The 12,618-nt window shown below is 46.5% G+C and overlaps 1 protein-coding gene across 5 annotated transcripts in view; it reads left to right on the top strand.

The window, feature by feature from the left end:
• The window catches only part of Poe (E3 ubiquitin-protein ligase-like protein poe), a 278,680-nt gene that overhangs the window by 90,981 nt on the left and 175,081 nt on the right, over positions 1-12,618 (top strand). For all 5 annotated transcript variants that reach the window (XM_077682762.1, XM_077682782.1, XM_077682776.1 and 2 more), the window contains exon 26: positions 8,114-8,205. In XM_077682762.1, coding sequence (XP_077538888.1) covers positions 8,114-8,205 — 92 coding nt within the window. The remainder of the gene's footprint in view (positions 1-8,113; positions 8,206-12,618) is intronic.

Genomic DNA, 12,618 nt, shown 5'->3' with positions numbered 1-12,618 from the left:
TCAAATGCATTTTTTTTTTTGCACTCAAAAGTGCGTACACTCCTGCCATATAGTGTGCTTGCATGGCCGCCGCCATATTTGTTTACATAGAATAACACTATGCAGCAGGCAGTTGTACGCGGGGGCAGCCTCGCAGTGACTCCACCATGAGGCGACCCATGATGACTCGCGGAATGTCTTTGCTTTGGGTTGGGCTACGGCTATTATAGCCGGCTACTGCCGAACAGCACGCGTGCGTTCGTTGTATGCGGAAATCGGCACATTTGCTCTCAATCTAAAGTGGAATTTTTTATCGCTACGAAATGAGGCAGCCACCACTGCCCAAGTCAGTGGCCCAAGTGGAAGAAGGGAGGATAGCGCCGACGAGTTTGGAACCGCCTGTAGCTCGCTCTACCATTTTGAAAAGCTACGACACCACACGTCAACAAAGCGGTTCTCACTTAGTTTTGTGGACAGCATTTGAAACGACGAGTTGCCACTGTCCGGCAAAGTTTATCAACAGAAGATGCTGGACTTTGCTTGCATGCTTGGACATACTCTGTGCTGAGGGCCAAGGAGAAAAACATGCGGAGTGAGCAAACCCGCGTGATGTTTTGGATGCGTTTGACACGATTTGGTTGTTCTTGGGCATGCACGACTAGCAACGAGGCACTTCGTGTAGTGCGAGAGCTAAGCCGTGCAGTGACTGCAAGGTAAAGCTCGAAAACTGTTATAACATAGTTTCGGGTGCTTTTCCTGTCGTTTATGTTTCGATCTCACAACAACGAAATTCCCACAAAAGTAAATTTTCTGGCTTTCCCCGGCGGATTCGTTATGGGGTTCGACTGTATCAAATTTTTGTTATATTGAAGTTAGCTATAACGAAGGTTAACTGTGTTTAATTTCATTTGCAGTCAAATATAGTTTTACACCTCTAAAAAAGCCACCAAACCGTCGCTTTCTGTTGTATATACGTTTTCTGAATTTCTCATTACTAAGGCACACAAGTTTCAAACAAGGTATGGTGGTCTCTTTATGAAGGCTCCATGAAAATAAAAATACGAGTTTGTTTTATTCGCAAGATTTGGTGTTTTATAGTTCCCCCAGCGCTTGTCCGTCAAAAATGTTGCTTTATTCACTGAGAAATCAAACATTTTAAGCCACAATTTTAATTCTCCTGCTAAATCGTGTGTTTCGGTGTGGCAGTGATCATGTCTTCAGGGAACATACGTAACACAAAAGTTAGTATGTTGACTGCGGCTGCTGCGAACGGTGAAACAGTCTTTTGTGTTGGCTTGTTTACCGTTCGCCTTCATAGATAGTGCAACGATACCACTCTAGGACCAGTGTCCGCACTTGCTCTATTTTTGGCCGAATTTGTACCTGGCTTCCTTTCGTTATGGTTGATAGTAATCATTCGTGTAAGTTTGAGTAGGCTTGACAAACAGGGTCACGTTAGTGGTAATTTCGCTTCCTTAGTAAAAATTCTGATACAAAATCTAACACACGTATATGCTTATTCCACTAATAGACCTATCAGTCTGCATTAGTCAATTAGGTCTATCAGTCTGCATTAGTCTATTAGGTTGATCAGTCTGTACCAGGTCTATCACTGATGGGTCTGTCAGAGTGTATTAGTTCTATCAGAACCAGTGACAAGTTCGAACAAAGCAATGAAACATGGCAGCACATTTTATTATCAGGGTTCACAGGCAAATTTTTCTGGCTGACAGAAATCGGGGTGAATAATTTAATGATGCATAAGTTTGCAACCTGATTAACGCTTTCACGACGGCGCCATAGGCAATCGGAAGCCGGCGTCCGATGATTTTAAATCTCCCGCAAAATCTGAAACCCTCGCTCCACAGACAACTATCCCCATCTGGTGTGTTCATTGCCAACTTCTCTTTCAATTTCGGTTTCGTTTGTTTATGTGTCTCGTGTGGTGGCGGCGTAGCAAGAGAAATTTGAACCGAAGGGTGAGGGGAGGAGGAGAAAAAATGGCGTCGGGTTCACGCCGCGCTCCGCACAGTCGGACTGCTGTAGCAAGCACTTCGGCAGCTCCTGCTGTCGATTTTTCTCATTTCAGCAGCAGTGAGGGGTCAAGCAATGATGTGGGATCTTCGGATTTCAGTTAGGACGACGAAGCTACGGTTCAGGTGCCTCGCACTTCAACAAGCGCTGGCAGGTAATTTCGTTGTGACTCCGCGCTGTATTTATAAACAAAACGTACTTCTTATCTGACGACTGCGGTTTTGATTTTGTGTTTAGGGTCTCGAGAACGTACGGCCGGGATATTTTGCGAAATGCACAGCGCTATATCGCGCTATCACCTTCAAGATAACCTGGCGCTCGTGTCAGATTAGCGCTGCAGGGTTCAGGTGCGACGCTTGTCGAGAGCGCTCGATTTTTTTTTTCTTGTTTTTTACCACCGAACTGATAAGGATTTTGGGAGAGGACACAAAAGAGTATCCCGTAATTACCCGATTCTAACGCGCACCCGATTTTCCTGACAAAAAAAAATAAAAAACTTGCACCTGCGATTGTAACGCGAACGGAACTGTGTGAGCAATAAAATAGAATGCGAGAGAAACGGGTGATTTATTTCTCGAAGTAATCTCACTCATCTCACTCCTCGTAGCTCTCCACTGACCACAACATCTCGTCCTCGGTGCCGCCAAGCACGTTCGCGATGCCACACTTCTGAACTAACGTTCAACCATGTTCGATGGGATCGTGGCCCACACCTCACACGCCCATCCTGCGAGCTTCTTTCAGAGGCGCACGCTTCAGCCGACCGCTCGTTTTGAACGCGTGAGAGCCGCTGCTGCCATTGCTGTTATCAAGCGCGCAAGTGGAACGATTTGACGATTTGTGTGGACGCCGATCGAAAAGCCTAGGCGCCTATGCTTCCTGCGTCCGAAAAATCGTTGCTAAAAGCTTTGGTGCCGTCTTGACATGGCGATGGCGATGGGTGGGACGAAATTTCCGCTGTTTCGGTTTCGGTTTCGTATCCGATGCATGCGATTTTTCGACCTATTTTTCCGGAAAAAAAGTGCGCGTTAGAATCGGGTAAGTACGGTACTTGGATGCACGTTTTACAGAGACTCACTCACCCTTGAGTGCCCTCGCGGCGTGGCACAGCCGTCAGTTGTGCTAGGTTGACGGGCCCTCAAAAAGCAAAAACTTGGTGTACACTGTTGAGTTATATATTGAATCATAGCCAAGGAACGTAGGAACAATTTGTATATCTTAAAATACCTGAAATAATTTTTAGTCTCAGTAAAAGTGCCGATTTGTGTTTTTCGTATACTTTTCTTGGGGGCTTTTTTCTGATTACTTGACGAATAAACTGTAAGTAATTGTACCTTTAACAAAACTGCTGCTTTGTGTTTGGAAGAGCAATCTATAGGCTACAATTTCATGCATAGCAAGGCTACCTGTGTTCAGTAGCTCAAGAGAAAAAAAATGTTTTGTCGAAGCACTTAAAATCGGCCGTTTTTCTGCCGTAACGAAAGAGTTAATGAACGAATAAATTGCAATGCGAATCCACAAATAGCTGCAGCATGCAATCAGAAAAGCTCAAGTCAAAATGGTCCAGCCATAGGTACACATCGAGCGGATTAATGGCTGATTGAACACCATTCCCATTGTGATGCGACTTCAAACTGGCATTCACTTTTCCGCTACACGCAATTAGAATGGAGTCTTTCTTCTTCGTGAGGCATTCCCTAGAGAATGAACAAAGACGTCTGAAGCGGCGAGGTGACGGGTCCAAGGTGGGTCGGAGGACGCCTGGTTCATACTTGCCAAAGTAATGCGGGCATTAGACATATCTCCAACGTTTCTCAATGACGCGATGCACACGCATTTGATGTGAAATAACGCTACAAGCTGCTTGCTTCTAGCCGTCTTCTTCCCGAACGCACGCACACATCACCTGCCATAGTTTCAGACTAATATAAAACCTCGATATAACGAAGTCGTAAAAATCGGCACTATGCTTCGTTATAATGAAATTTCGTTGCATCGAAATTCGGTACCTACCAAAGCAATCACTCCTTTATTTCCTCTGGAAGTAGTCCGTGAGCTTCTTTCACCCGCACCCGCTTGTCGCTGGCATCCATGTTGACGCACAGAAGAGCCGTGTACGCAGCTTACTCTGCTTACCGCCGTGACACCCATTCCCTTTCAGTGCTAGCGTCCTATTCGGCAGCATCTGATAAAAAAATCCTGTTTTGTCCGCACTGTAGACTTCCGATGGCTGGTATCGCGTCAATATTTTCGGCATTTCCTTCTCCAGCCAAGTAGCGGCTTCAGGCGCGTCGGCCGATGTTGACCAACCACATTTTGCGGAGCTGAGAATCACGTACTTAGCTTTTAAAATTGTTGACAGCGTACTTTGTGATATCGCGAAACGAGCTGCAACGTCTCTTCTTTTTCCCTTTCGAAACGGCTTCCAGGATCGCCGCTTTTTTGCTCAAGCAAAATAGCTTTCTGCTTACAGCCCCTCATGGCGGCGTCGCATGCAGGAAACAAAAGCGGCGAGAGAACGCACCAGGCGATGCGAAGGCACGAGAAAGAGGGAGGCCACTTTGGGTGCTTTGGGTCGCAGCAAAGGAGCATGGGGAGAGGAGGTATGCAGCGTCGCGGTGGCTCGGCCGAATCCAGCACCGGGGGAACGACCGACTCGCGGAGACGGCGTAGGCGTCGCTTCGCTACGATTCGTTGGATTTGAAACTTCAGCCATCGAGAGTCCTGATTGGAGCGATTCAAACTTCTCTGGGCTCAAACGAACTTCCGGGGGTATAGAAAACCGCCTGGAGGCACTTATGACTTATCGTCGGCATTCTTCGGCGGCACTTTTCGGAGGCACTGAGTGGAGAGGTGCTGTCGCCTTTGTGCGAGCCATATAACGTTTGCTTACCCTTGTACATCCTGCATATAAATGTTGCTTCAACTTTTCGTCGACTCGAGAACTTGCTCGTTCTGCTCTACGCCGCGTCGATAGCGGACGGATCAAGGCAATGTCGCTACACCGGTGGCTGCGCTCGGATGGCCAGTCGCAAGAGTGGTGGCTGCGGTGAGCGGGCCCAGTCCTAACAGCGGAGACAGCGTCAGGATGGCTGATAACCAACATCGGAGACAAGCTGGGATGCGAGTCGCAACCTGCTTATTCGCAATAGCGGGAGTATTTCGCTGCTTCTTCCTTGCTTGCCGCGCGCCCCGGGAGGCACGGCCGCGTGCGTTACCCAAGTCGCGCGCGCTGCCAACGCTTTCCCCTCGGACGTCGTCACGGGGAAATCGTCCTTGCGGGTAAATTTTCAAGTTCAGAGACTTCGTTGTAATGAAATTACAGCAACATTTGCTTCGTTATATCGAGATAAAATATACATGGTTTCCAATGGGGAGTAAATTGTGTGTGCCTTGTAACTTCGTTATATCAAGAATTTCGTTATATGGAAGTTCGTTATATCCAGGTTTAACTGTATTGTCACGTAGACAAAGAGGACGCAGTTGTCTTAAAGGAAAAACAAATTTATTGGAGCGAACTTGTGCCCCCCTAACAACTCAAAGAATATACAGGCGGCGAAGCAGCAGTCAACAAAGTGTTTCACCGTTCCAGCGGCATTTGTGTCCGCCTACACCGGACACCCAGACTTCACGTTGGCCGTGAACGAAGCAGCGACAAGCGCCATTTCGAATATCGCGCATGAGCGGCGGCCCGGCTCAAATGCCAGCCTTCATCTCAGCTCGTTCTGGATATGAGCTCATATTCTGGTATTCTTTTCTCTCACACGACCAGTCTTGAGCCAGTCTTGCGCTGCGTAGACTGGCCCAAATTAACACACTTTTTATCGTTTATCAGGTTGATAAGTCTGTAATTATTTTATAAAGCCCACAAGAAGAAACACTACCATGCGCGGTCTGCGGCGGCTGCAGCAACTAAAGCTGTGACGTCAAGAGGAGGTGCACCGTAATTGGACGATGTCCAAGATCAGCATTCAAACAAGCTTCATGTGACGTCAGGAGGAGGTGCACCGTAATTGGACGATGTCCAAGATCAGCATTCAAACAAGCTTCACTTTCGGTTCTGTAAAACAACATGCTCGACATCTGACATTATCGTAGGATGGGCATTCTCGATATCTCAATAATCGCCATACCGTACTTCTGCCATGTTGGCGGCTGTAATATGCCTAACATAAGCCTCCCAGGACGGCTTGGAATCGTAGAAATCACTAGCCAAGCCCTAGGCAGTGGATGAACGCCCTCCGTGTCCCCACAGACTCTCAAATGCCATGCGCTTTTCCCCCATATTTGGAGCTTGCCACCCTCATGCCTGTATCGTAAAAGGCGTGTTTGCACCATGCCAAGGGTCTGCTGATTATGGCCTGTGCCCACTGCCCGCAAGCAGTCGGTGCTTATGGCAACAGCACACCAACCAGAACTCGCTAGCGCGTCAGTGTCAGTCTGCACGCTTTCTGCTAACTCGCTCGTGGAGCAGTGAATGTCGCGGCCCAAAAATGGTGAACTCCGTATAGAAAACATCGGCCAAAAATTAAAAAAATCAACTTACAAAAAAAAAACGAATGCACCCTCGGGGATTCGAACTTGCGAGCGACTTGCAAAACAACATACCTACATAGCGCTTCAGACCACTGGGCCATGGGCCAGCGCTGCTGCCGTTAGAAATATAAGGTATATAATGTATAACCAGTTTACACTTTTATTTAGTTTTAGAATTTTAAGCACCTTAGGTGACTACTTGTATAGCGCTCGTGCAGTAAGCATTCCCCAAATTTCCACAATATCTCGCATCTAGCAATTGCATTTCTTACACGGAAAAGCGTTCGCAGATGTGTGGTGCTTCCTGCTCCTAGTTTTACGCTGTACAGTAAAAGTTTGTTGATTTTATTTCCTTAGTACCTATACTGACTTCGCTGACTCTTCTCCCGCCTTCAAGTAGCCTTAGATTTTCTATTAGCGTACCAGTCAGCGAAGCGTTGCATGTGCGCTTGTGCAGCGCTTGTGTGGAGCGACCTGGACTTGGAGCTTGATACAGTGTGCAAACTAACAAAGTAAAGAAAGGTACATTCTTCCATCTACAAACATGTCGTGGCTTAGTTTCAACTGAGCGAACGAATTGCGACGACTCGGCGGCGGCCGGCGGACTAAACGCTGGGTCGACTGACTCTGTCGGAAGGTCGGCGAGCCGTGCTGTAGTGCAGTCAAGCCAAGTCATCTCCTCCTGATGTCACACGAAAACGCCACAGAAAATGGGTGAGGATACAGAGAGGAGGACAGCATTTTCGAATTGATTTTTATACTAAATAAATTCGCGTAAGCACACTCAGAGTAGTCGAAACATGGCCTATGGACTCCGGACTACAATTTGCGCTAGCAATCCCACAATGTTTACAAATCACTTCAGTGTCCCTTTAAAGATAGGCTTCCGACTGGCTTACTTTGGAAGAACATCATCTTACGGGGCGCACCAAGTGTGCTTTGCTCGGCCAGCTGGCGAACTGGATCGCCGCGGCGTGGAATGAAATTCCAGGTGAAACAATCATTAGAGCTTTCAAAAAGCGTTGTATTCCAAACGCGATGGATGGAAGTGAGGATGATGCCCTCTGGGATGAACTCTGCAACAAAGAGAACGGCAATGTTGCGGACAATGATGATGACGACGGCGAATAAACTTCATACGTACACGCCTATAGGGTGTGCGCGTACACAATAAAAATTCTGGGTTTTCTGCTGATGAAACGGAGTGTCTTTTTCTTTCTCCATTCGGTTTGCATTCAAGGTAAGTTTTTGTTCTCTTGCGAATTTCGGAGGTTGGCTTGCAATCGAGGGTGGCCTAGATTCGAGTCAATACGGTATTCTGCTCCGCATCAGTTTAAAACTTTCTGTTATTAAAATTCTCCAAATCATCCTCGCAAACTTCTCCGCTGGTTTGCTGATATAATATTTAAGATCAGTCTGGTCCTGTGTGGTTTGTTTGAATGAGGTTTTACAGTTTTGCAGCTGCACTGCACTTGTGATAAGTAGGCTTAAAACAGACGTGAAATAAATTCTGGGCTAAACCATTTGTACTGCATTTTAAAATGTGTTTTTTTTTAAATTCCAGAATGAGGACCATGCCAGAGAAGTCAAGGAATTTTCTACGGAAATATTCCCAATTCTCCTGCGTCTGATCAAGCTTTACAACACCTGCATCAGGTATGGAGCTCACTTGGTCTCATTGAAATCACATTTTCCTGTTCTATGCCTAATTTTTAATTTCAAGGTACATAGTAATGTCCAAATTGTAAAGGGGTGCAAACAACGAAATTTTAGCTGCAATAGAATATTTATTTATTTTGCAAGGGGGTTTATTAGAAGGAAAATAGTTTGCTGAAGAGGGATCAAGAGGAAAACAGTCCAAGGGGAACCAACCGGAGGATTCAACTTGTGCAGCGCGATCACGCACTGGTGATAATAGCAGGCGCTCAGTGCTACATACTCATGCAGGGATTGACCAGTCGGTGTTCTAAAGAAATTGGACGGCGACAACACTTCAATTAATCTTCATTACAATCTGTTTGTTTATTTATTTAATTGTTTATCCACATTGCCATCTGTCGTTACAGGCGAGGGGTATATACATGAAAAATACAATGCAAGCAAAACATAAGAGGTTAACAATGTACAATTTACACTAATACATGCGCACACACGTTTTCACGAAGCCTTCACAAGCACTTTGTTATCAACAATCACGACTGTTGCAGTAGGTAGGGCGTTCCATTCCGTGGTAGTCTTGGGGAAAAAAAGATAACCAAATCAGTTTTGCTCCGATATTCGCATATTTTACGATTGTGTCCCACTTACCAATCCCCACCGATTTTCCCCAACCTGCACCGTTCCACTACTGGGCTGTGAAAGACAGCCTTGGCGAGCGCCGGCCTGCATGCCCAGCTTCAGCTGGCCCGAAGGGCTGTCATTATGCTGCCCGTGCTCACGGCATCTTGGACTGAGGATGCCTCCTTAAAGGGAAGGTGAAGCGGTTTTAGAATTAAAAGAAAAGTTGACTAGCAGCAAGTACACATTGAATAGTTCATGTGTACGAAATATTTTCGCAATACATGCAATAGAAGCGGCGCAATGAGCAAACAAAAGTGGCCCGATGCCCCGCCCCCATCTCGCCGCTCGATGCCGGAAGACCGAAGAGCGCGGGCGAAAACCGGCTGAAAAACGTCATACCTGGACTTCCGGCCGGATCGGCCGCCTCGGCCATGCTCTTTTCGCCGTGTTTCCTTGTGAATGATACTTGTTGTTGTTGTGGTTGATAGCACTCATTTGTACAATTTTCATGTTCAAAAAGTATGCACGAACGCCAAACGAGGCATACGTTATCATGCCGTATTCCTAAGCAGAATAATGCCACGCCGGGATGCTTGATAACATACGGAAGCGACAGCCGAGGTGGCTGTGCTTGATGACAGAGAATATACTACACTACGTTAAATACTTTGTAAACCGCTCCAGTGCGTTTTTTTTTTTTTTTTTTGATGCGACGGACGTGAATGTTTACATTAGATTCTAGATTTAGGAAGGATGGGGAATACTGCTGTACTTTGGCCGGGGATGTTTCGTTCCATTCCAGAAACCAAGTCACATTTGTTCAGGAAATACTTGTTTCGTTAAACGCGTCGGTTTTTATTCCCTATGGGCTCAGGACAGTGTTCAAAAAAATTTTTTGCCGAAACTAAAACAAGGGGCCAATCCTGATAGAAGTTCTCTCCCGTCTAAGAGGTAAGCAGTATTCCTACAAAGTAAAAGAACCAAGACAACCAGATTACTTATTTTGCAAGTATACATGTCACGATAAGGTGATGTTTGTCTGGAATTAAAAAAAAAAGCACTCCGAACCACCACCGTGCCATAATTTGTGTTGACTGCGGGGGCCTAATTTTTTGCCCACGATACCGTGTGGCCGCATATTATAACCTGGCAAGCACTTGTTGCCACTGAAGCTCTAGTGTGCATCAGTGATAGTCGGTGATATATATAATGATGATACTAAAAAAATTAGGAGCAAAGAGTAAATATACGGCCTCTGTCCGACTAGCGCGGTAAATGCTTAAATCTAGAAATGCTGAAACAGGCCAACGATTCATTATCACAAACGTTTGGTGATTGTTACCTAAAGTAACGTAACTACAACGTAACTGCCTTGTCCGACTGGTCTGTTAATTATAACGAGGTGGCCGTAATATTGTAGCAGAATGCGCAACGCACAAGCGAAAATCAAGCCCTACTACAGCCAATAATGCTGAGCAGGCACTAGTATGCTGCAGTGTTTTCAGAATAAATGCATGTGAAGCAGTAAGACGCCACTCATCGAAGTGCAGCTAGCAATCGCGGAGGCGCCGTAGCGCCGCTGCCGAAATGGCGCGCGCGTGTGGGTCTGTGTACAGGGATGAGTAACAGGGCTGGGGTGGGTGACAACGAACAAAGGAAATTCCTAAGCAGAGTCTGCTTGTTGGTTTATGCGTGTACCGGCTAGATATGTCTCGCATATACGTTTACAGCGCATGAACGCTATTTACAGCGCATGAACGCCCAGTGCACGTACGTGCTTTTCGCTGGTAGATTGTTTATAAAACGCCCATTAATCTTCGGCATAAATGGTTTTGTGTATAATAAGAAACAGATAAGGCAGTACCTAATATTAACATAAGGTATAAAATCCCCCTATGCTGGTTGCCTAATTCAAAAATATTTTGATGGAACCCACTAGTCGACGTCACAGTCACTGCTTTGGGGTTCTCTGTTGTGTAACGCAAATTTAAGCTCCAAGATAATTGAACCAACAGCACGGGAAATCATAAAACAAACTTCCAGTCATGTGCGAAAATTAAACTGCAAGCTAAATTGCTGCAAAGGCAACCGTGCGATCGTTCGCAATGCTTCCGACCACCCGCACGGCCGAAGGGTGTCCTCCTTTGACGTCATGACGGGCGCAACCAATCGGGGCGTCAAAACACGAAAAGCGCGCGTCTTTCAAACGCGGCCGCGCTTTTTGCAAGATAAATGCCACTTGGACTCAGGTACGATAAATTTCAATGTGATATTCGGAATCAGCGCGCAAGAAACTATATAACTGTTAATCTAACTCAATTTTTTTGGAAAGCGCTTCAGCTTCCCTTTAATGCTTCAGTACGGGCCCATTTCTTGCTAATGCAGTAAATGTTAATTTTCTCTCGAACAAAAATAGCAGTGATTCTCGATGTATCGAACGTCGATTGCCGCACCTTGCGGTAGAAGGGAAACCCAACGGTACACCCTAAAAGGGGTTTAGCCCGGGCACTTATGGGCAGCTCTTTCCCCTCGTTCTTCCTATCGTGAGTGCACAACCGCGCCGTGTAAGGTGAGCTGTCGACATTCCCTGTGCTAAAATGATCCTTGAGCGCCCGCTGCACTTGCTCAGGCAGCCAGCTCCAGGCTGTTTGCGAGTTGTCTCTATGCTTTTTTTTTTTTTTAGTTTGTCCTGTTTGCATCGCTTGCACTTTGTGGTGATTTCTTCCGCAGTGTTACTGTGATGACTAGCATGAAGCGGCAGAATTTGCCTTCCGTTGGGAAGTGGGCAATCATAAATTGAGTCGGGCATGGTGAGAGGTTGGATATCCTCGTGGTGCACAAGATTCCGTGGAGCACGTTCAGCATGATCTTGAAGAATAAGGCAGAAATTGTTCGTGTCGGCAGAAGCCTGCTCGGTGCCCTTTCTTTGCTGAGTATACGCCTCGAGCTTCGCGATCGCTGCGCCGCCTGCCGCCGCTTCTCCGCGGCGTTGACGGGATTTGCGCTGCGTGACTGATAGGGGCTCGTGCGGTGTTTTGGTTCTATTTCGCTTCTTTTCGCCTTTCCGCGCCCTAAAAAAACTTGTTATGGTGACGACTATAGGCAAAGAGTACGTTTAGGTCACTTAAAAAGCAGCTGCGTCTTCGCAGAGTACGCGATCGCCTGCAAGAGCTATCCGGGGACGCGGTTCTGCGCGCTTCGTCGCCGCTCTTCCGGGCGTCGGCGACGGCAGCAACATATCACCCATGTCACCTCCAAAACATCAGGCACAAATGAATTCTACTGACGCCTCGTTTAGACCTGATACTGGCACAATGAGAGGTTGGCTTTATTTTGCAGCGTGGACAACGAATGCGGCTTCATTTCGCATATATACGCCGCAGAAAGATATGTTTCAGGGATGTGATTACCCAACCCCGGACAATAACTTATGCCTTTTATAAGAATATAAACCATGCGAAAATGTAAAGTATATTCCAAGCCTGTGCGTCGTTAAATATGTGCCCACACACGCCATACAGCAAGAACCAAGGAAATGAAACTACAGAAAAATAAATGCTGTGCCAATGCGGAATTTAGAAACATAATAGCTCTAACGGAAACGAAAAAAACAGTGCAGCTTCTGGCATGCTAAAGACGTTCGTCTAAACTTAAGCCAGGTAGGTTTCACTAGACCAACTATACGCGAAATGCTATTTCGCGAGAAATCGGTGGGGGGGGGGGGGGGGGGGGGAGAGGGGGACGCCGTGTACAAATGCGGAGCGCAATCAAGCAATGAACGTTTTAGTA

The sequence above is a fragment of the Haemaphysalis longicornis genome, unplaced genomic scaffold, assembly GCF_048455015.1.
Source record: "Haemaphysalis longicornis isolate Haplotype H1 unplaced genomic scaffold, Haemaphysalis longicornis Haplotype H1 scaffold_1, whole genome shotgun sequence".
Taxonomy (NCBI): Eukaryota; Metazoa; Arthropoda; class Arachnida; order Ixodida; family Ixodidae; genus Haemaphysalis; species Haemaphysalis longicornis.
Note: the sequence above shows the minus strand (reverse complement) of the source record. Positions and strands in the feature narration are given on the sequence as shown.